Genomic DNA, 24228 nt, shown 5'->3' on the forward strand with positions numbered 1-24228 from the left:
TTTTTGCGTAGATATGGTCGATATTTATCGAAAATTTTACAATGGTAATAATTTGTATCCATTAAACGATAGTGTAGAGATAAGATAACAGTACGTGAAATATATAGTACTTGTACTTTTCAGGTTTTATAGAACTGTTCCAATCTCTCGTATTACTTCATTGCCTAATGTTCGATACTGAAATCGCACAAATACCGATAATTTATTCACATCGCCTCTTATTCGTTGTCGTATTTACAATAAATACAAAGAATTAAATAATAAATACATTGCAATGCTCAGAGGATTATATGTATTGTACATATGTATACGTTAATATAATATTATAAATAAACCATACAATGCTGTAATACAGCGACAGCAACAAAGGAATAAATTGCTCCTGTAGAAGCATTTTGGTTACGGGTCGACGTCTGTAAACGTTTTGTTGTCTGACACTTGTCTTCCACAGTTGGCTTGTGTATCTAGCGGCATTTTCCTTTTGTAATATTTCTGTTGTGATTGAAAGTGAGAAAGTATAGAGCTGAAAATGTCTCGGCAGAAAAGTCAAAGCGATTGACGATGTCGTGCAGCATCAACAACACTAATGCCAATAAATTTGCTTTCAAAACGTGTAAAACTAATCTCACAATAACATCAGTGACCCAACAGAACGAATGTCAGCAACATGCAACATGCCTTCGAACAGCTCATTGTGCAGAGATGCTCACAGTTGGCGCTCAGAAAAGAAGAAATTCTATCCGCTAAACAGGATTTATTTTGAAGTGCGAGTTGTGGTTTTGACAAAGAGACGTTTTGCATTTCATTTCTATTTGAGTCGCATGGTGCGTGTTCTTAAGTTTTGTAATATTAAGGGGGTAATTTTATACATATTTGTCTTAAGTGAAAAAACATTCGGAAATATAAGAGAAAAAAAATATGTAAGCATTTTGCTTATTAAATTGCCATCATCATCGGTAACTGTGTTACTAATGTTGCTCGAAAATGGAAAAGTTTTGCCACAAACTTAAGAAAAAAAGAAAAACGTTAACTTCAGTTGTATCGAAGCTATAATATCCTTAAAAAATAATAAATATTCCTTTGAAGAGCTTGATTCCGATCGTTCGTTACATACGTCTGCTATGCGCTATAACGATGCGATCTGAACAATTTCTTTGGGGATTGCGTTATATAGTGGTCCGATATCAACTGTTCCGATAAATGAACGGCATCAGGTTATCGATCTCTTAAAAAATTAGAGGTTAGCTCGTATATACATATATGGACAGTCATTCGTATAGAGGGTCAGACGAACATATCTAAATCGACTCAGCTTATCATGCTAATTAGTTTATAGGGGTTTCGATGTTTCCTTCTCGGTGTATTTAGTGTTCCACGTGTATATTGAAGCTAAGGACACATTACCGGAATAGCCCTCATATTGACCTCGCTTGAACCTTAGTTTGTGGTTAATGACCTTCCCAAGCTCAATTACCCACGAGGGCATTGACAGTAATTTTTTTGCAGATTATTAATATACTTTTAAATTTTTTTTAGCGTGAAGAACACTTTAAAAATTTCAACTGTTTAACAAAAAATTATGTAAAATATCATTATTTAAACAAATGGATAGTGAAACAAGTAAGGAAGGGCTAAGTTCGGGTGTCACCGAACATTTTATACTCTCGCATCAAATATCGTGTTTGTGTAAAGTTTTATTCCGCTATCATCATTGGTTCCTAATGGATATATTATACAGAGAAGGCATCAGATGGAATTCAAAATAGCGTTATATTGGCAGAAGGCATGTTGTGAACCGATTCAACCCATATTTCGTACGTGTCATCAGGGTGTTAAGAAAATATTATGTACTGAATTTCATTGAAATCGGTCGAGTACTTCCTGAGATATGGTTTTTGGTCCATAAGTGGGCGACGCCACGCCCATTTTCAATTTAAAGAAAAACCTGGATGCAGCTTCCTTCTGCCATTTCTTCCGTAAAATTTAGTGTTTCTGACGTTTTTTGTTAGTACGTTAACGCACTTTTAGTGATTTTCAACATAACCTTTGTATGGGAGGTGGGCGTGGTTATTCTCCGATTTCTTCCGTTTTTGAACTGTATATGGAAATGCCTAAAGGAAACGACTATATAGAGTTTGGTTTACATAGCTGTAGTAGTTTCCGAGATATGTACAAAAAACTTAGTAGGGGGCGGGGCCACGCCCACTTTTCCAAAAAAATTACGTCCAAATATGCCACTCCCTAATGCGATCCTTTGTGCCAAATTTCACTTTAATATCTTTATTTGTGGCTCAGTTATGACACTTTATAGGTTTTCGGTTTTCGCCATTTTGTGGGCGTGGCAGTGGCCCGTTTTGCCCATCTTCGAACTTAACCTTCTTATGAAGCCAAGAAATACGTGTACCAAGTTTCATCATGATATCTCAATTCTTACTCAAGTTACAGCTTGCATGGACGGACGGACGGACAGACAGACATCCGGATTTCAACTGTACTCGTCACCCCGATCACTTTGCTATATATAACCCTATATCTGACTCTTTTAGTTTTAGGACTTACAAACAACCGTTATGTGAACAAAATCATAATACTCTCTTTAGCAACTTTGTTGCGAGAGTATAAAAATATTTATAATATAGCTCGACCATTTTTCTTTGACTTCATAAAATTTCATCGATTTATCTGTAGTAGTCTTTGAGTAAAAAATTTTATCTTTCTCTAAATTTCAACCTTCAAGAACTTTAACAAAAAAAAAGAAGAAATTTGACGAAATATTCATATCACGGTGTATGCGTCTGGTTTTCTCCTAATCAACTGCTAATTTTCGAAATCGCTGAGTTTTCGAAATTTTTGGCATGAGTGTATTACATCTGGTAGGGATTACTTTGAATGCGTCAAAATAAATATTGATGAATAATTAAATATTTTGCGTTTAGAGTATAGTTTCTGAGAGTCGACGAGAATTATAGTTATAGAATAAAGTACTTATTCATTTCGTAAAAAAAAAAAAATAAACTGCTACTGTCTTTACTCTTTTAAATCAATTGTAATTATTGAGCGATTTAACGAGTGATTTATCGTACAATAAATGACTACATCAACGAGTCTGGTCTGAATACTCATAATAAGCGCAAAATTGCTCTCGTCAAATTATGCATTGCTTTCAGTTATTTTTTTTATATGAGTGCATATAAATAGCATATTTTCTTTTATTATTAATATTATGTTCTCAAAAAGACAAGCATTAAAATATGGTATGAGTAGCGAAGTTTTTGTTCGTGTATTTGCGTTCTCATTTCATTATCGACTCCGCTGTATTCCGGTTTAGTTTTCTTTTGCTGTTTTAGCGATTTTGTAGAAAAAGAAATGTGTGTGATAGCAGCAATAGTGCTTAATACTACAGCATTTATTACGCGATTTTAGTTTGTTGTCATACAAAAAGGTTTAAGTATGGAATGCGCATTAGGGTGTCCGTTATATCGCAAGATGAAATTGATATTTTAACTTAGAATGCCAAATTTTTCGCTATTCAAAAAAAAAAAATCTACAAAAACGACAATCCACGTTCTCCAACTCTGGTTATAATCTATAGTTCAATCGATGCAAATCGGGAATTCCAGACGGCTTAGCATTTTCGGTTATGGAGCCAGGAAAATCACTTTTAAGTCATTGCTGGGTGTTTTTATTTTGTTTCCTGAAGCAAAATATTGCCCAATCCAATTTTCTCCATTTAAGAGATTATTGATTTACTGCATTACCTTAAAAAACGTGGTAAATATGTTGGTACACTTTTGCTCTAGTTTTAACCACTTTGTCACAGACGTGAAGATGTGTAATGTCTTTACAGTAGACTCTCCACGAAACCATTTCAGCAGGTGGATGGTGACCACGTTGTACCCTTAGAATAACATTTTTTGCGCCTTTAAAACTCTTGAGTTGATTTTGACATTTTGCTTATCAAAAACTTCTTCAACAGTGAACAACTTTTTATCAATAATAAAGATAGTTTCATGACCGTTGATCGCGTGCCACTGCAGAAGCCGCTTTCATCTTAATTTGCTTTGAGTTCACTGTCAGAGGATGACCAGTTGATGTGAAGATGATGTCGAATAAGACTGGACATTTGTCTCATCGGTATAACCGCTCTTATGATTGAGTTGGCATGAACCACGCGAGGACGACTCTTCCTGCCAACAACTGTAGGCGTTTGTGAAGAAACGATCAATAGTGCAGAAAACAAACATTTTCGTAATATTCCGTTTTTTGAGAAGCTCAAAATATTCTTTTGGTTTTTCCACACTTTGAGTTATAAAGGAACGCGTGCAGATTCCAAGAATAGCCAGGTCTTTCCAACGGAGTGCAAGTCTTCCTCTTCCTCTGCTTCTCTCGGCGGGTAGGGCGTCGAATCACCTGAGAGCTGTAGGGTTTTCATCCATTCGGACAACATGAGCCGCTGATCTACTTAAGACAGTGTCGTCGTATTATTCGCACAGCTCATCGTTCCATCGACTGCTCTAATCGCCGTCTTCCGCAGAACCTTTCTCTCAAAAATTTTTGCAACTCGAAATTTTGTACGATAATATCAAATAATTCGAATATGACAAAGTGAGCAGTTTTTTTCGAATATTCTTTAATCTAATTTAAAAGCAGCTTTAGTTGAGAATTCCGGAGTTACTTCTTAGTCGGTGCAGTTAATAAGTAGAATATATAAAGTGGCACGCAACTTTAACGATGCAAGTGTTAGTAACCCACTTTTCAACACTTTATCTGCTCGCAAATTTTCAAAAGCTTTCAAACTAAATCATAAAACACCGCGCGTAGCTAACATAGCTACCGTTCTAACTGTTGTTGGCGGCAACTACTATTTCACTGCCGCAGTAAAAAGTATTTGTTATTCCAGCATAAAGGCGGAAATCGCCCTCCATTCCGCTCGCGCTGCCACCTTTGAATGTGTTGCAGTACTTTTATGCGACAGCTGCACTTGCCATTGCGTAAGTAAGCGTAGGGCTGCGGTAGTGGCACCAACATATGTGCAGCAACTAAATTTTCCCAAGCACACCAAACTTCTTAACGTACTTGGTAAGTTTAATTTTTTCCTGCGGAAATAACTTATTTGCCTTTTTAAATCGTTCGTGAGTTACATCTTTAGGATTTGGAAATTATGTCAACTCTCGGACGAAGTTTTCGCTGCAATGCATCAACACTGCCGCACGCGCCCCGCTGCCCAGTCGAACGTCGCCACTTTGCTGCATGACTAATTCGCTCGACTAAGGCTCGCGCGATGCGCGCTTGGGTTCCTGCCTCCGTCTCCGCCTCTGCTGCCGCTGCTGCTGCAGTGTTACAATGTGCCAAAATTGTTACAAGTGAACTCTTGATTTGCCGCCGCGTGCCACCACCACGGACGACACTGCCACTTAGCGTTCTTTGTAGCCTAAAAATGTGAAGTGACTTTGGGTCCATTCAACCAACTAACTAACTTTTTCGCCTATGCAGTTACTCTGCTCGTGTGTACATACATACGTATTTGTGGAAGTTTGTGTATGTGTGTGTGTGTGGACTTTAGTGCTTCTGTTTGCTGGCAAAGTGAAGATGCGCACGCAAAAGCAGCATCATTCATTCTTGCCCAAAATTTGTCGTGAATTTTTTATGTGCCGCTTGCGGCACAAAGCGACATGTTTGGCCCACTGTGCGCTAAGTCGTTTTCGCATATCCTGCTGGCCATCCGTTGACTTGGGAAATGGTCAACGGCTGTTTTGCGCCGAGATAGGCGCTTTTCGTGCCATTTGCTTGGGCTTGGGCTTGACGGCTGCCGTTACTAAAGCTCCCTTAGCTTTTGCACAATGGTTTCAACAATAAAAAAAAAACCTAGTACAAGTAAGTATTTTAGAGAATGTGTGTTAAATAAAGTGTTTTGAATGAATGTCAGAGGCGTTTGAAAAGCGCCTGCCAGTCCCGAAGGTCTTAAAGCGCGTTTCTAGATCTTATTTATTTTTAAAGTGCTTGCAATTTACGTTTTTCCTGCTTTCTTTGCTAACTGGGTCAGTAGTTAAGTAGTTTCCTGTAAAAAGCCAACAGTTGACAACATAATTGCAACTATTTAAGTCGTCGCTTCTTTTCATTGCAGGAAATTAAAAATGCAGCTTAGAGAACTTTCCACAAAGAAGATGAGTTACTTAACTTCTCTAATTATTTCTAAAACTTTTGGTTATGTAAATGAAATAAAAGTAATTAAAAACTGACGAAAAGTCAGCAGAGAAATATTATATTTCCATAAAAACTGTTCGTTGTTAGGGCATATGAAGAGAGGCATTCAGACATTTGCTCAATAAGCTAAATTTACTATGAAATGTCTGACACAAATCAGCTGTAAGCGCTTAGAACATTATATTGGTAGTCGAAAAAGTCTTTTCGTACTTCTAATAAAACTTCAACTATTTTTTTTATAATTATACTAATAAATAAATAAACAAATATGAATATATGCACCGTGGGTAAAAAGTACTAAGACTTTTAATTTAAATTTCACGCGAAAAACCATCCGTAGTATAATATTTTTTTCTAGGTTGGTATGACTGTCAGTGACATCTGTGCCAAATCGCACGTCCAAATAATCACTAGTGTTTAGTATACGCTTGTCTTTCTGAAGTACATAAAGTGCATTCGGCGATTTTAAGATGAGTGAAATATTCAAAAAAGAAGTTCTGAACGTCCGAATTTCCGAAAGGGACTTCGGTAATAATTGTTTGCCGCGAGCAGATGTTTTTGATTGGTACAAATTATTCAAAGAGAGTCGAGAACGCATTGACGGCGAACCACGTTCAGGGCGGAAATCAACATCAACTGATGATCAACTTGTCAATAAAATAAAGAAATTAGTGCTTGAGAATCGACGATTAACAGTCAGGTGTCTTATTGGCATCGTTGGAATATCGGAAGGATCAGTGCAGGGCATTTTAAAAGATCATTTGGCCCTAAGAAAAGTGAAAGCACGATTGGGTTCAAAAGCACTCAATTTTTCTAAACCAATGCTTTCCGACTACCAGGATGTCATGGCACGTATTATTGCTGCCGAAGAGGCTTGGATCTATGCTTGCGATCAGGAAACAGACAATCAATCGGCCGAACATCGTGGCAAAATTGAGCCGAAGCCGAAAAAACCACGTTAAAGCAGGTCACAAATGTTTTCTTCGATTATCGAGTTATGGTGCTTTCCAAGTTTCTACCGACCGGCCAAACTTTCAACAAGGAATACTATTTAAATGTTGCGCGTCGTTTGCCCGAAGCTATTTGTTAGAAGAGGCCGGAATCAGCGTTGCATACTGTGTTGATTCTTCGATAGTTTTTCGCCAAATTTTCAACCAATACCGTTCCGCAACCACCGTATTCATCTGATTTGGTCCCGTGTGACTTCTGGTTATGAGTTAACTCAAACAAAGCTTCGGAGGAACTGTTTTGAGTCAATTGAAGACAATAAATTCACCACGCATGTCTAATTGTTTTTGGTATTGATAGTTAGTTTAGGTTAGGTTAGTCTTTTTTGGTCCTTTGCGATAGATGGAGTTCATCATTTATGATGTTTATGCTTCGCGCGAATTTCCACAGACTCTGTGGCCTCACTTTCGATACCTCTTCCAGTGTATTATCATTCCATCGGACTTTAATTTGTTTTACCAAGCTTCCATCCAGATCGTGGTATAGACAATGTATGGGTATCCCAGTGTTGATCACGCTTTCGGGTGTTAGCCGTACACCATTCTTGGCAATCTCGTCCACTATTGCCACATGCCACACATGCTTCACAAGCCACTTCTTACCGGTGCTGGTATTGAAAGTTGGTATAAGTGGATCGTGTAAGAAGATTTCCTCCATTTCTATACTGTGACTCTAGCGTTCTAGCGGAAGACGAAGTGGAAACTTATAAAAACCTTTTTGCTCCACTCTTCGTCTACTGCTAGACTGAGGTTGAAACATTTCGGTAGTCAAATCATTGGCGAAACAGCCGATTACACTACTCAACAAAAATGAAGGAGATTTTACGACTAATGTGCTAAGAGGTCTGTGCGTGATAAGAAATGCTGGTAGAGGGATAGAAATAATGAATACATGCCTTGTACATAAAGCAAGTACTAACTGTAGAACTTAAATGTATAAGTTTGTGGCTTTAAGTTCGGGATTTATTTGTGAACACCCGCACTCTTTGCAACGCTTTGGTACGCTATTGGATTTTAGATATTTGGGAAATTATGATTTCCTAAAACTCTCACCAACTGAAATACATTCATTGCCAAGTCAACTTATTCAAATTGAAACCCCAGAGAACAAACACTGACGAAAAGTGCAGACGGACAAGAATTAAATGCTAATACTAAGTCATCCGGACATATCCATTGGAGCAACAGAAGAAACAACAATGGTGGCTGCGACACCGTTAGACTGCAACACGTTCGTACACTTTAACGGCAAAGCAAAAAGAAAAGAGAGAAACAACAAAAAACGCACGCAGAATGCAGTATTCAGCGAGTGTACGAAAGATATGGGCATGGCAGTTGAAGGATGGGCGAAAGTAAAGTTTTTGCTGGCGCATAAGCAAACGCACAATGTTTGTGCTGATTACAGTGCAAATAGCTTTTGATTTCACAAATCAAAACTTTTTGTGCGCGAGCGTGATTTATGTACGCGCCAGCGAGTAGCGACTAGCATTCAATGCGCCAGCGAGAGTGGAGTGGCGTAGTGTTGTGGTGATGACACAAGACTGTGTGGGCCACTGGACACTGCAAGCAAATCAATGCCGTTGGTTGTTGGAAAGGCTGAAGGCCGAGGAGGGGAGGAGTGTGGCTGGCGAATTCATCTTTGCGTGGCTCGCATGCACGGATGCGCGTTGCGGCGGACATAACAATGTTGCAAGTTAGTGGCAGCAACTTGCAACTGGCAACTGAAATCTTTTCTGACTTCCTAGATTACTTCCTGATTTGTGCCGCTGACGCCTGAAAGCATATCATTTCGCGCGGCGCTCTGTACTTATTAAATACACTTTGAGCTTCGGGCTGGATAGTTGGTTGGCGTCAGGCAACATGCAACCAACCCCGTTATGTGACTGTTTTGTCTTACTTACTTAAAGTGTAAGTGTGTATGTGCTTTTAAGACGCAGTCTAACGGACGCTTGCTGCAATAAAAGAGGCAAAACTTGATTGATTGAAGCTATGTGGAAATGCACTATTGGTATCCGACCGCTTAGTTAACGCTAATAAGACAATGTGCTGAAAATAGTGTAAGCGAACTAATATTATTGCTTTGTACTTGTTGCAAGAAGTATGTATATGGAGAGGTCATCGACTGCTTAGCATATGGCAACCAAAAAATATAGTAAATGCTACAGTAAACTTTTACGATTTATTAATTTAAGCCATCATTTGGTGCATAGAACGCGATATTCCAAAGTTGCTTAAATCAAGTGATAACTGTCAAAAATTTTTTTTATTATATTTCCTTTGTTTGCTAAAGTTTTCCATTAGCCATATATACGAGGTGTGTTCAAAAGTATCGCGAATTTCGAATTTTGGTACAAAATGTTCTCAGAAGGCCGAGAAGATGTGACAAAATTGGCTTTAACACCACGATAACGCCCCTGCTCATACATTGCTTGTGCGGGACTTTTTGGCCAAAAATAACACACTAATGATGCCGCAGCCACCGTATTTCCCAGATCTGGCAACCTGTGACTTTTTCTTTTCCCTAAACTGAAGAGGCCCATGAAAGAACGACGTTACGCTTCTCTTGACGTGATAAAGGCCGCATCGAAGGAGGAGCTAAAGAAGATAAAAAAAATGATTTTTTGAAGTGCTTCGAAGATGGGAAAAACCGTTGACACAAGTGTATAATATCTCATGGGGATTACTTTGAAGGGGACAAAATATATACTCATGAATATGAATGAAATAATTTTTGAAAAAAACACAAAATTAGCGATGCTTTTCGAACACACCTCGTACAAATGTATATCAAAAAGTTTAAGGCCATTTTTCATAAAATGTAATACTTCATAAATTTAGTTTGTCATGCAACTATTTTGTTCCCTTAGTTCGCTGAAACTTTTTATCAGGTGCATAGGGTGGCTTCAATAATGATTTGTTTTAAAAATTCAGTGAAATTCATACTAAATATTTCGGTATTTGTTTAAAGAACCGAACACATAACAGTTTTTTTTCTCAATATCGATTATCGAAAGCGCTATACAGAGAGGCATAACTGCCTTACATCTTTGCTATAGAATGGCATCTCAGAATACCGATCGATCCTGTTTAATTATTGTAGAATATCCAGTTTTTTCTCTTCTGGTTACAAAAATTACAAAAAAATGTATGTAATCCGCAGAATTCATTGTTAAACATATAATATAACAGTTGAGTTGTCTCTGCTTCCTTAGAGTTTTTTTTTCCAATTATCCAGATAATCCATATTAGCAATTGTTGACTACATACCCTTTATACAATTCTATAACATCCAACAGAATCATTGTGATCAATTTTTCTCCTCTTTTGTACCGAAAATGCAACAAAAGTTGTTGACAGCAGAAATAAATGCATCGCTGCATCAATTACATCGAAACAATTAAAAACTTTTGCATCCACATGCCAAGCCCGTTCAAGCAATTGCGCTTTGGATGTGTGCATTTGTTTCCATCTTAGTTGCATATTTTTAAATACTTTTCTGATATACTGTGGCTCCATCGCATAATCTGACAAGAGTTTGCCTAATATAAATGTGCTCCAAACATAGAAATAAAAAAGCGGAATGTTTTGCTTTTCGCTTTTATTTATACTTCCTATTATTATTTGTCGAAGTGATAAAGAAAACTTTACTTTTTTGAATACAAGCTGTCAATTTAAACAAAAACTAAAACAATTGCATTTCTGTGATCATCGCATAACCGGAGAAAACAAAATAGTACCACTTAATATATACAAAAAGCAGCCAATACTTAGTATATGTATATCCCTTGTTACCCAGAACAGCTTTATAATAGATTTAACCAAATTTTGACAAACCTTCAGCTCTATGGTATTCCAATCCCGTAATAAAACCTCCTTTAGCCGATCTAAGATCTTAAACTTTTGCGGATATATTCTTCTAGCTAATGCCTCCCGCAAATGTCGATTACATTGAAGTCACAGCTCGGCGCTGGTGTTTGAATTAGTTAGAGGCGGTTGCGTATCAGCCAATGCTTTCCCACGTGAGACGTTGTCTTGATAGAAAGCAAATTGGTTCGCGCCACCCTTCAAATGTCACTATTAGTTGCTTTATTTTGAACGAATTTATAGCCATATTGAAAACAATTCTCAAAATTCTAAACTTCTTTGGCACTAAATAAAATTCATGACTGATTAAAAGCAACAAATGCGACTACCCAGTGCGTGTTAAAAAATAACGTCACTTTTTCCATTCCTATTTTCATTTGTTCGTCTATTCGTTGAGTGCAAAACCTTTAGTTATTTATGATGATACTTGTTTTCTTATTGATGTGATATGCTTATGAAGTATAAATAAAAGCAAAATACGACCACCAATCACTTCGGGTCTAACATTGGCACACTTTATAACCAAAATATTAATCCAAATGCGTTGGGTTGATTCCTCAAAGATGTTGAAATCCTTTGACGACTTGCAAGCACTGTTTCTTTAATTTCTGCGTTGATTTCTTTAGGTTTCATCAGAGGTGGATGGTCGACATAAAGTGGACTTGTTGTTCATCTAATGAGCCAAGGTGTCTGTAGAGAAATTGAGCTGTTCTCATACGAATTTTGTGTTCAAAATTTTTCCAGCACTTGAAGCAATTTTTCTCGATTTAGTAGATGGTGGTGGTTTGACCCCAACACCACAAAACTACAATGCGAAAAATCCTACGCCTCACAGCCTCGAACATCACTAATGGACTATAATCGCAGTATTTATTTGAAGATTTTCTTGCCAGTTTTAAGTTTTGTAAGTAGTTCAAATGAACTCAGTGATTTAAAACAATGTGTTAATTTAATTCAATTAATAATTTAAATACACAATATTAAAAATAACTGCTTGAACACTAAGCAAGAGCAATTGCATGACTAAGGAAAAATGTTTGTTTTTGGTTTTGTTAATCTATTTCAATTTTCAATTCAATCCACTTGCGAGTCGCTCGGTTATGTCATTGATAATTTTGACTCAATAAATCACAAAACGGAATAACACCAAGGCCAAACTCAACACCCATTCGCCGCATTTGCAGCAACACAGATACACATGAATACTCAAAGCACATGCATGTGTATGTGCATAAATAAACAACAACGGCGATTAAAGTTGGACCGTCGAATAATTTGTCACATTATTTATTTAAGTTGCAAAGCAGTTGACAGCTTAGAATTTATTTGCGCAGCCATTGGATTTTATAGCCAAATTAAACTCGTCCAGCTAATAAGCGAGCGACGGGTGTAAGACACACACACAAACACACGACTCAGATGTACAGATATGTATGCATGTATGTATGTGTTTGGAGCACATTTTGTGCCGTTGCTGTCAACATTGTCATTTGTTGTCGATGCCGCAGCGGCAAACAACTATTTGCTGTTTGCCATTGGCCACATGCCACATGCCACATGAGAGTCGCCTAAAATTTCAATTAATACACTATTTAATGGACGTTTGCTGCGGAAAATTCGCTAGCCATGGTCAATGTTTAAATGCTCAAGTGCGCGAGTTTAAGTGTGATTCAAAATATACACGCACACACATATACGCACTTACACGCACTTACAGTCACGCCGACATGCCTCACTCTTTGCAGCGGAAGGATAACAATTAAATAGCGAATTTTATATGAAAATAGTTAACTGTGGCAATTGTGTGATCCGGTTGTTGTTGCTGTTGTTGTGCGTTGCCGCGTGTCGGTTGTTGCCATTTGTCTGCCACACGCACTCAATGAGGTGCGTAATTTGACACCAATAAATTTGCCGCGATCCGCATACACCGCCGCAAATGCGCACTGGTGTACAACAACAACCAATAACAACAACAACAAAAGTGCTAAACAAATAGCAACAAGCAAGGCAGCGGTTTAGGGATTATGCGCCGCAGCGACGCGCTATGTCAAATTGCTTGTCACTCCAGTCGAGCGTGTGGCAAGTGGTGCGAATGTATGTATGTGTGTGCAACATAACATCGATTAAAATATGTTTAATTGAAAATTCACTAGTGTTTTAATGTTGCAGCATTGGCTGTTGGTTCTACGCGTACGCAATGTTTTTGTTGTTTGGGCTCACCCACCATTAGGGTGGTTTTCACTATCATTTGATGTTGGCCACACTTGAAGTTTTCAGAGAGAAATTTTGCGTTAAATTAAAATTGCTAGAATTCTTTAATGACAGCACGGAATGAAGTACAAGTATATTTCAGTAGAACAAGTGAGAAGACGGCGCTGTGTTTTGGTGAAAAATAGCTGTCTTAAGCAAAGAATTTAGGGCGACTTCCGGGTAACGGCGAGGATACGCTGCTGATTTAATTAAGGTGCTGCAATTTTCGACGCAAATATGTTACTAAGGAGGAATTTAGCTGACAACAGATTAAAGTAGGGCATGTGGTTTTGAGAATTCTTCAATAATTTAAGCGGGTATTTCTACTCCAGAAGGATAAATTTCAGGTAATTTTTTGAAGAGATATAAAAAAGGGCGGCTCATAGTTTTACAATCTATTTATTAGCTTTAACATTACAAGAATACTGGAAAATAACAAAAAAAAAAAAAAAAAAATTAAAGGAGTTTCGAGAAATTAGCAAGACCAAGATCTCCGAGCCTTTCGATACTAACCGAGGTGTCAGGCAAGGCGACTCCCTATCGTACGACTACTGTTGGAGAAAATAAATCGCGCTGCAGATCTGAATAGAGAATGTACAGTGTTCTATGTGAGTGTACAGCTGCTGGCCTACGCCGATGTTATTATATTATTTACCTCAACAACGGCTGTGCTTTCTCCAGAATGGATAAGGAAGCGAAGCAAATGGGTCTGGTGGTGTACGAGGGCAAGACGAAATATCTCCTGTCATCAAACAAACAGTCGTCGCACTCGCGATTAGGCAACCGCGTCATTGTTGACAACTCTTCGTCTATCTTGGAAGCAGCGTTAACACCAATCCTCGAAATCCAATACTTAATAAATGTAGGCAACAGGTGCTACTTCGAACTGAGTAGGCAATTGAGAAATAAAGTGCTCTCTCGACGAACAAAGACCAAAGTCTGCAAGTCACTTATCATCTGCTATCTAGCGCCCGGCAAACTCCTAGAACTATTCAGGCTGCTGGAGCTCTGGGAGGTCATGTGATATAGGAGAGGGCACAATAGACCTTAGGTCGCGGTGCATTACCTCAAATAATATTCTATTCTATCTGCTTTATGCTCGATGATCACATCTGATCTTTGCTCACTGGCAGCGGCGAAAGCTGGCTAGGTCATATCGTCCGATTGGATGTAAGCATTCCAGCTCTGACATTTTATAACTTTTTTATATAAGGTATATATATTGGGTCTTCAAAAATTACCTTTTTCAAGAGTAGAGTTACTCGAGCGGCGGTTTTTTAGTAACTCGGTCAAATATACACCACAAAAAATATGTATGAAACTCAATTTACTACAAGTCAAGTAAAAAAAGTTTAGTGTGAACTAAACTTAGACTTTTCTTCCTTGTTTTATTAAGCCCAAGAATTTACCAGTGGGCACTCCGCCATTTCCAACCCATATGGCCGTTCAAAATGTTCACAAAACTCATACATTTCGATGTTGGCGGCATAATTAGACCATCAATTGTGGAAAATTCATGGTTTTCATGAAGGAATAAACGCACCAGCCAACGAGCCAGCGGACAAATGAATGGGAAAACCAGCACAGGCAGCAATGAATGGCTGAGTACGGCCAACACAATGCAGGCGCTGGCATATCCTTCCGCATAAAGCACGAATGAAGCGAAAATATGCCCAGAAACAACATACGCACCCATTTACACATGTGCTCGCGAGTGAGTTTGCTATTGCTGAACTGTCAAGCGCTTGAAAATATGTGCGAAACTCATTTGGCCGACCAATCTCGGTAGGTAGTGTACGAGTAGCAAGATAGCAAGAGTGAGAGTTTTGAAAACGTCCTCTACATACAAACTCACATAGTCAATGCCCTGGTAAGACTTCAAGTCATGAAAGCAATTGTTTACATAGTCTGCGGAATCGTCTTTGCTCTGGTTTCTGGTACTAAAAGGCGAAACGGGCAATTCATGGCAACAGGCTGTGTCAAAATTGTTTGCTTCAAGTCAAAAAAGCCGCCATGCTTTCGTTTGGTGTAAATATTCATGCATTTGTGGAGGAGAAATGTTCCTAAGAATAACGGCATTTTAAGCATATTTATCTATGCCTTGTTTTTTATTTCTGCAATAAATTCAGGAGTCCACCAAAAAGTAACAAGTCTTGACCCACTTAGATTTAGACTTTAGATGGATATATTCTCAATTAAAATGAGTTAATTGACAGCAACTTTCATATTATCCAATGGAGTAATTCCACTAAATTTAGCCTCAAAAGATCGTCGAAAAGTCATGGTTTGAGGCTCTTATATTCCATTTCAGCTTCCAGCTGTTTAGAATTAAGGAGTCCTTGATCAATATCCATCTCAAATTCATCTTAAAAGATTATCTGCATAAATTCCGCGCTCTCTGCTCTCTCGCTTTCATAAAATACATCACTGTCAGTCGAAAGTTAGCTTTTTGGGAAATACCGCCGCTTTTATTGCGCTTAAAAGCGTTGAGCGCTAAGACTTTCGTTTCTCTTGCCGTTGGCTTACATCCTGTTGCAACACTGTGTTGCACCCTAATAACTCTCACATTCAAATTAATTTCTCTATTACTTCCTTTTGCCACATAAATTAGCTACCGAAACAAACTTGGAGCATCCGGTTGCTGCTTCTTTTATAATAACCCAAAATTCATTTATTCGCTTGTGAAGATGCAACAAAACTTGCAGCTACACGTACCACTTGTTACTGCTGCTATTTGCCGAATGTGTGCCATTGCTTTTAGTGCCAAGTTTTTTCGCCTGCTCCGCCGGCCGCATCGCCTACCTCTGGCTTGAAGATGCCTGTGCGTGTGTGTGTTGGTTCAAAGTGAAGTGAACTCGCATATTTTATTTATAAAATAAATTATATACTAAGCGAGACACCCCGCTTGTACGCCCCTTTCGAATTACAGGGTGAAAAACTACAACTATAACAACAACAGCGTCCGAAGTAGTTGTCCTGGGTGGTTCGACGTTGCCTGTAAACAGATGTTTCGGTTAAATTGAAAAGTGCAGATGATGTTGCTTATATAAATATGTGCGCTTGAGTTTATATTTACTCGTGAGAGTGGTGTGGCATCGGGCTGAAGTTATAGGTGATGTCGAATGCCAAAAATGGCGTTGAAGCTGAACTTCATCATCCGGTGGGTATCCTATAGACTTTGGTGACATTTACATGCAAATGTAGCGGTATATAGGTGTATGTAGTGGAATTGATGAGAATTAATATAATATAAAGGGTGTTGGTTTTAATAACGAAAGTTTAAAATCTTCTATGCTTTGCTGGTAACCTGAGAGGAAATTGTATCAGTCACTTATAATTATAATAATTATTATGTTGAAGGAGCCATTAAATAATATTTTTCTTCATTCCCATGTAATACTAAAGCAAAAAAAATATGGAATTTATCGACATTTCCAGAAACAAAGGTAATTATAATGTTTTTGTAGGAATCTATTTTTTCTGGGCAAACAATGATATATCCTAATTATATAGTAATGTTTTAGAGTTATTAATTTCAATCTAACGCAGAATAACTTTTGGCAACAGCTGCTCTCTCGACGAATATGAGTAAAGACCAAACTCAACAAGTCCCTTATCATCGCTGTCCTGCTATATGGTGCAGAGGCATGGACGATGACAACATCTGAACTGAGTTCGGAAAGAAAGGTATGGCCCTTTGGGTATTGGCCACGGCGAATACCGCAGTCGATGGAACGACATTACTGTGTTGGCTACGTATCATAATTTTAGGATTCAAAATACACTTTATTATTCAGTATACTCTCACTGGATCACATCCCTGAAATGAGAATCCGGAATAAAACCTTTATGACCTCTTCATTTGATAAAAAACGCGTCATGCATAAATTTATTGAATTCTGAAAACAAATGGAGTCGCTGGAGACTAAATGTGGTGAATACGGTGGATGTTCGAACAATTCGAAGTTTAATTCATGGATTTTAGCCATTGTCAACGCTCTTGTGATACGGTGCATTGTTCTGATGAAAAATGAGATTTTTTTCTTCTGCAAACGGGGTCTTTTTTCCCAATTTTTTTTTCCTTCCAAGGTTGCAATAATATTCCAAATTAATTGCTTTACCAGTTTGCAAGTAACCCACAAACAGAATTCCTTTCGTATCCCAAAAAACTGACATCATCAGCCGAACAACCAGGGACCAGGAACCAGGTACCACTCTTTAGCTTCTTGGATCAAAGTGGTAGACTATAGTCATGAACCGACGCGCAAAATCCACTTTATCCTTTTTAAAATGCTCCAAATGTTGCTTACATAGAAAGTCGCATTCGAATTTATTTTTGTTCCATTGTGAGCGAATGCGGCACCCATTGTGCACACAGCTTTCTAAAACCCAAAATTTTACATAAAATATGGCTCACACTGCCTACTGAGATATGTAGAGCCTACACTAAATCTATCTCAATCAATCGTCGATTTTCCAAAACCATATTCTGTATTTTGTATTTTGTTATTTGATTTCTGGTGTTGAGGTGCTTTTTGCACATCCTTCACGTGGATCGTCTTGTACGACCACGTTTAAATTCAGCAACCCATCTACTGTTCTCATATTAACATTCCTTCTGGAAATTATTTTGGTGCTAAATTGTATTTTCACACCGTCAGCACACCGTCGTACATATTTGTCCTCAGAAGTTATCACCTAACCGAATAGAAACATCTTTGTTATTCCCCAAGCGACCATAGAACCTGTACGCCACGAGTGACAAATTTCCTTTTGATCATAACAAAATAACCTTCTTTCAACCTATGAACCACTTTAAGGTTTCTGCTTAGATCACCCGACTCGCGCCACATATTATACCTCATTTTAATTTTGCCAGCGGTCCTAATAAAGTGGTCGTAGCTCTTTAACACCCTATACCGTCCGCTTTGAAATGCAAGGACCGACAAACAGTCAGTAAAGTCATGCTTTTGTGTATTCTTAAAATACCGACGGCTTCTGGGTCGGCGAAAAAAATCTTTTGCTGCCACAAAATACATATAACTTTGTTACTTAGCAGCTTCTGTCTGCCACTCGAACTTCGTACGACGGTCCAATGAAAATTGTTGCTGTTGCCGTTGGTGGATTTACTGCTGCTGAAAAGTAGCAGAAATAAAGACCAAAACATAAGCGCGCCGGAATGCATATTCAAAGCCACCTATGCGTGAGCATGTGTGTGTGTGTGTGATTTTTTTCAATTGGCTATGTGTGCGTGTAAGCACGAGTACAAGACTGCAGGACGCAACAGTGCAGCACGGTGCCACAATCGTACACACGTGCACTTGTAAGTCCGAATATTCATAAAAGTTTCGTTATTTGTACTCGCTCGTATTCAACTCGTTCCGCCAGCACACTTTCAACCATTTTTATGCATGACGCGTACAATTATGTGATGCATATAATTTTCTGGAACAATTCCATCAACGTGAATTATGCTTAACATACATATTCGCCATTTTTTATTTGCTTTGTAAATTTCATGTGTCCTCGAAAAGCGCAGGAAATTAAAAAAAAATTACAGAAAACGACATTGAAAGGTAGCGACGAAGACGGATGATACATATAGCATGTGCGTGGGTGTGTGAGTATCACTGGTCTGCGTATATCACTCTGTAAGTATTGGAATATGGTAGCAGAATTGCGCAAAATATTAACGGTGTAATGAGATGTGTATAATGAGGTATTAACTTCTGCCTTAAAGTAAGGCTGTGAAAATTTTGAAGGGATTAAATTTTCATTTCTCTTGTTCAAGAGTTTTAATTCGGGTTTCGAAATGCTTGGTGATATGTGTACAACATTTGAAAATATATTTTATAGAAGAAGGTTGCACTAATACTTTTGTCACACATTTTAGAAATAACTGTCTTTAAGAGTAATTACTTGTTACGTAGGGATAATAAATTAACCTTCAACATATTTATAAATCCGTACCCTTTTTAGCTCTCTCTTCTTATTGTTATCAGTTCTTTTTATAACCTGAACTGGGTATATTAAATTTTCTATGAAGTTTGTAATACCTCGGAAAGGAAGGAAACCTCGGAACCCTGTAATGAATATATATAAATGATCGGTATCGATTTATATATGACCGCTAGTTTATCCATGTATATGCGTTAGTTTTTGAGACATCGATCTAAAATTTTGCACACGTCCTTTTTTCCACAAGAAGCTGCTTAATTTCTAACAAGGGCTGACTCGACTTAAGACCGTATAGACTTAAGACCGTATAGACTTTAGAATTTACATATCCATGCAGGAAAGTGTCTAAGGAGTGATTTCACACGATCTTGGTGGCTAATCGACCAGTCTAAAACGTGAAATTAGCTGCTCACCGAAGTGTCCTCTCAATAATTGCACCAGAAATTTGACGTCATCAATTTTTCAAGAGCCTATCGAGCGGCTTCTGTGTTTTCCGCTTTTAACTTAAGATCTCGACGTGAAATACGCAAAGTCATTCCATACCTCAGTCTGAGTTGCTGCGAACTGCCGAAGTTAACACGTACTTTCTTCTTATTGCGTTTAATTATTCAATATTCATAATAATTTTTGAGGAAAACCAGCTTAAAATAACTACCGTAACATATTAGAAAGTGAAGTCCGCAAATGCAAATGCTTTTTTAGACAGCTTTGCTGTCCGGTAGCCGAGCGTATAATTTTGCAAAATACATATGGCTTCATCTTCATGAATCATGGAGCTTGGGTATGCTTTATTCCGCTAACCCGCATTTGATGAAATGTCCACATACTATAAGTAATGGAATTCCCTTAGCCAAAAGTACCATCAAAACCAGTTTCAATTATTACAATTCATACTGAAAATAGTAAAGTATGTACATATGTGTAATTAAGAATTGAATAAATTGAATATAAGTGGCTTGTACAATTTGGCACTACCAACACATCAAGTGCCGTTTCGTATTCAAGCTTAAATTTGAGTAATTTATACAGGGTGCTAGTTACGTAAAGTTATATTATTTATGAACTGAACTCAAAACTTTTACTCAAAGCAGAGTCATATAAGATACTTCTAAACCGCTTACCACATACGCAATTTTAAAAATGTTGCAAGCAATTCTTCACTGAGTCTATTTTGATGTCATCTCTAAAGTATTACTATGAGCAAAAAATAGTAAATAATTTTAAATAATTTATCATAATTTTAGCATTCTTAATTTATTCTTCAAAATCTAAGGAGACGACATAGATTCAAATAGACGTAGATAAAAGTAATCGCAAAAAGTTAATTTCCGGAAAGCCTTCAATTCGATTCACTTTTAATTTCTTCAACTGACTCAAAACGGTTTCCCCGAGCAGTTCTTTGAGTTTTCTGAATAGCCAGAAGACCTAGAGTTGTCGGCCGGTAATTCCGACCTCTTTTTACGAATAGCTTCGCACAAACGACGCATAACACACAAACAGTATTCCTTGTTGACAGTTTGGCCGATCGGAAGAAATTCGTCGAAGAAAACTGTATATGACGTGATTGAACTTGTTTTCGGTTTCCGCTCACCTTTGCCATGATATTCGGTTGATTGATCATCTGCTCCCGGGTCGTAAGTATATCCAATACTCATCGTCAGTAATAATATGATTTTTGACATTCTGTTAGTAAGTGATTTTGGAACCAATCGGGCTTTCACTTTTCTTAAACCCAAATGATCTTTCAAAATGGTTTTCACTGATCCTTGCGAAATACTAACGATGCTAGTAAGATCTCTGACTGATAATCGTCGATCCTCAATAACCAATTTTTTTATTTTACTGGCGTGTTGATCATTAGTTGATGTTGATGGTCGTCCTGGACGTGGTTGATCGTCAACGCGTTGTCGACGAATGGATTTTCGCTTGAAATTTATATTAAAAAGTGTTACTATTTTTGCTTACAGTAGTACATCTTAAATTTAATTTCCCAGATAAAAATCTAACGGCTTAATCACACGATCTTGGTGGCCAATCAATCGGCGCAAAACGTGAAATTATCTGCTCACCGAAGTGTTTTCTCAATAAATCATTTGATTAATGCGATATGTGTGAAGTTGCGCTGTCTTGTTGAAACCAGAGATCAGAAGATTCAATTATATCAAATAGTCGGTTATAATGCAGCAATAACAGTCCCCATTGACGGTTACGTTCTCACCGGCATCATTTTTGAAGAAATATGAACCTATGATTCCAACGGCCCACAAACCATATCAAACCATTTTTTTCTGGATGAAATGGCAGCTCTTGAACCGCTTCAGGTTTCTCTTCGTCCCAAATGCAGCAATTTTGCTTGTTTACATAACCACTGAGCTAGAAATGAGCCTCATTGCTGAGCTGAACTCGAAAACGTCGAATCTTCCTGAAAATTTTCAAGAGCGAAGCGATCTCGCTTGGGAAGGTCGAAAGACTTCAGTTCTTGCACGAGCTGTATTTTGATCTTTGTATTTAAGATTTCGACGCAAAATTCGCCAATTTGTTCTAAACGTCAGTCCGAATTCCTGCGAATGGCACCGAATCGACTCCACGGTGTTCGTATACCGTATTCTCAGCTACGGTTGCTATATTTTCTTCACTACCTGCTGGATGTGGTCTATTCGGTCGAGTATTATCCCATAATGAATTCTGGGTCTCTATATGAGTTATGTGACGAATAGTACGTCGAGGCCGATTGTGTTGACCATGTGTTGAGCGAAGTGCCCGAAACACTTTCTTTTATAAAAATTTGGGCGATTTGTAAACGTTGTTCTTTGTTGTTGTTGTTTCCATGATGTAATGCCAAACAATACTGTACAAAAATAACGTGACAGCTTGACACGACTCACGCGTGTTCCGTCAAAAAGAAGCTATAAAAATGTACCTCTACTTGAATCACCCGTTATATTAAATGAACAATTAACTAATAGCGTAAAAGATGCTCAATCGAAGAGTTAAGCCCCTTGTAAGCCTCTTAAAGAACAATAATAATAATAACAACCAAAAATGACCAGCGAAAATGTGTTAAGGAAATAGAAACTACAACAAACAGCGTCACAGAAGCAGACAAAAGCGCAGAATATGCGCAAAGCCTATTATCAGCACCATGAAAGACGTTAATAGCGGCGATGTTCGCATTGATCTTCCGCTGCAAAGACCACACCAGCTGGCAGTAGCGACATAGGCGAGTTTAGCTTGCGAGCAACAGTAAATGAGCGATCAGTTGGCGGCAAACAGTGGCCAGTTTGAGAGGGTTTTTGGAAATTGCGAGTGAATCTATATAATTATATTAATATTATAAATTAACTGTTGTTTAGAAAATTTGCAAATTTTGTGGAAAACATTTTGAGTGTGAAATAAAACATAATTTTTGAAAATTGTTTAAAACGATATTATTACTATTTATTTTATAAATAAAAAAAAAATGCAATTCTTATACAATTTGTTATTGTTGTTCTTGCTGTTATTCTGCATTTCGAGTGCTGATGCGGCGAATGCGATTAAGTGCCGGCAGCAAGTAACGGTTATGCGTGCAAAGCGGCAAACAGTCGACTTGTCGCCACAACAACAATACCAGCAACGGCAAAGGTAGTGAAGGCGGTTATTAATTAGAACACAATTTTTTTTTAAGTGTCATCTTAATTGTCGGTGCTCTTATGGAACGTTCAGTGTTGACAAATAATTAATTATGCTTATTTTTTCGCTCTCAAACACTCGTTGTTCGTCTTATCAGGAATTTGCGAGAAACATCGTCAGTCGTCAAGCCGGTCGTGAGATTTTTTGTGGCGACGCCAGGGCAACAAGTGCAACAACTGCAAGTCAATAGCGGCGGAGGTCAGCAACGCTTTGCTTTCACTTCGCAGCAGCAACAACAACATTTGCATCAATTTCGTCTGCAACAACAACAACAACGAGCATCGTCTTCGCAGACACAAATACCAAGTAATGACCAATATTCGCAAAGTAATAGTTACCTGCAGCGACAACAACAACAACAATTCTACAATAATACACATTTTTCGCGGGTAGGTCAACAACCACAGCAGCAACAACAACAATTTCAAGCACAGCCCCCGCAGCAGTTCCACCAATCCCAACAACAACCGCTACAATTTTTTAAACCACAAATAACAACAACACCAAATCGAATTTTTCAATACAACAACTCAAACCAACAACCTACATCCCGTTATGCGCCACAAATTGCAGCACAGCGACAACGGGAGAGCACACCCACACCCAACCAAGGCAACGGGGCAGATGCTCCAGTTCTCACCCCACTGCTCCCCTCATATTCGGAGTAAGTGCTTCCATAGTTTGTGTACTTTAATTATTTTTTTTTAACTGAATTTCTTTCTGCATTACAGTGAAGATGACACCCCGTCAAATTACACGCGACTATGTGAGAGGTGTTGCACCCCTGGCCAAACGCCATGCCAAGATTGTTGCGATACTAACCCACTCTTAAGTGTGGCTGTTTTGAAGTCATCAGCGGGTTAAACTAAAGTGAGCTGACACTAAACTTATCTTATTCTTTATATTTATAAAATGTGTGATAACGATAACATCTTTATTGAAATTAATATATATGTTTATATATTATGAAATAATAAATTTAGAAAGGCGCTAACTCTTTCTTCATTTTCTAACATCTCTGTATAATCGGAAATTGGCAATAGAATGACGTCGGCTCCATCTCAATGTAAAACCACGAACTTAAATTCGACATTGAGATACCAGTGCCATCTGTTGCCTTAATATAAATGCCGTCTGTATGATATTCCACATAAAATTAGCGATATAATAAACCCTGCGAACCCAAGTAAGATACCAAATAATTTTTGGGGCTCATACGTCAGTCATTAAAAAATTGTCAGTTCAGATTTATTCCAAGTTGTTCAAGTTGGTT

At 38.0% G+C, this 24228-nt stretch overlaps 1 protein-coding gene across 2 annotated transcripts in view; it reads left to right on the plus strand.

Annotated features, from left to right (window-relative positions):
- The window catches only part of LOC108975018 (putative cyclin-dependent serine/threonine-protein kinase DDB_G0272797/DDB_G0274007), a 42374-nt gene extending 18500 nt beyond the window's left edge, over positions 1–23874 (plus strand). Inside the window, exons 1-3 of one of the 2 annotated variants that reach the window (XM_018943228.1) lie at positions 22744–22907; positions 23053–23619; positions 23687–23874. In XM_018943228.1, coding sequence (XP_018798773.1) covers positions 22744–22907; positions 23053–23619; positions 23687–23819 — 864 coding nt within the window. In that variant the 3' untranslated portion in view covers positions 23820–23874. Of the gene's footprint in view, positions 1–22743; positions 22908–23052; positions 23620–23686 lie in introns of those variants that run through there. The other variant, XM_018943230.1, reaches the window with a different exon arrangement.
- Positions 23875–24228: the final 354 nt, after the last annotated feature.

The sequence above is a fragment of the Bactrocera latifrons genome, unplaced genomic scaffold (assembly GCF_001853355.1).
Source record: "Bactrocera latifrons isolate USDA-ARS-PBARC rearing strain unplaced genomic scaffold, ASM185335v1 scaffold_60, whole genome shotgun sequence".
Lineage (NCBI taxonomy): Eukaryota > Metazoa > Arthropoda > Insecta > Diptera > Tephritidae > Bactrocera > Bactrocera latifrons.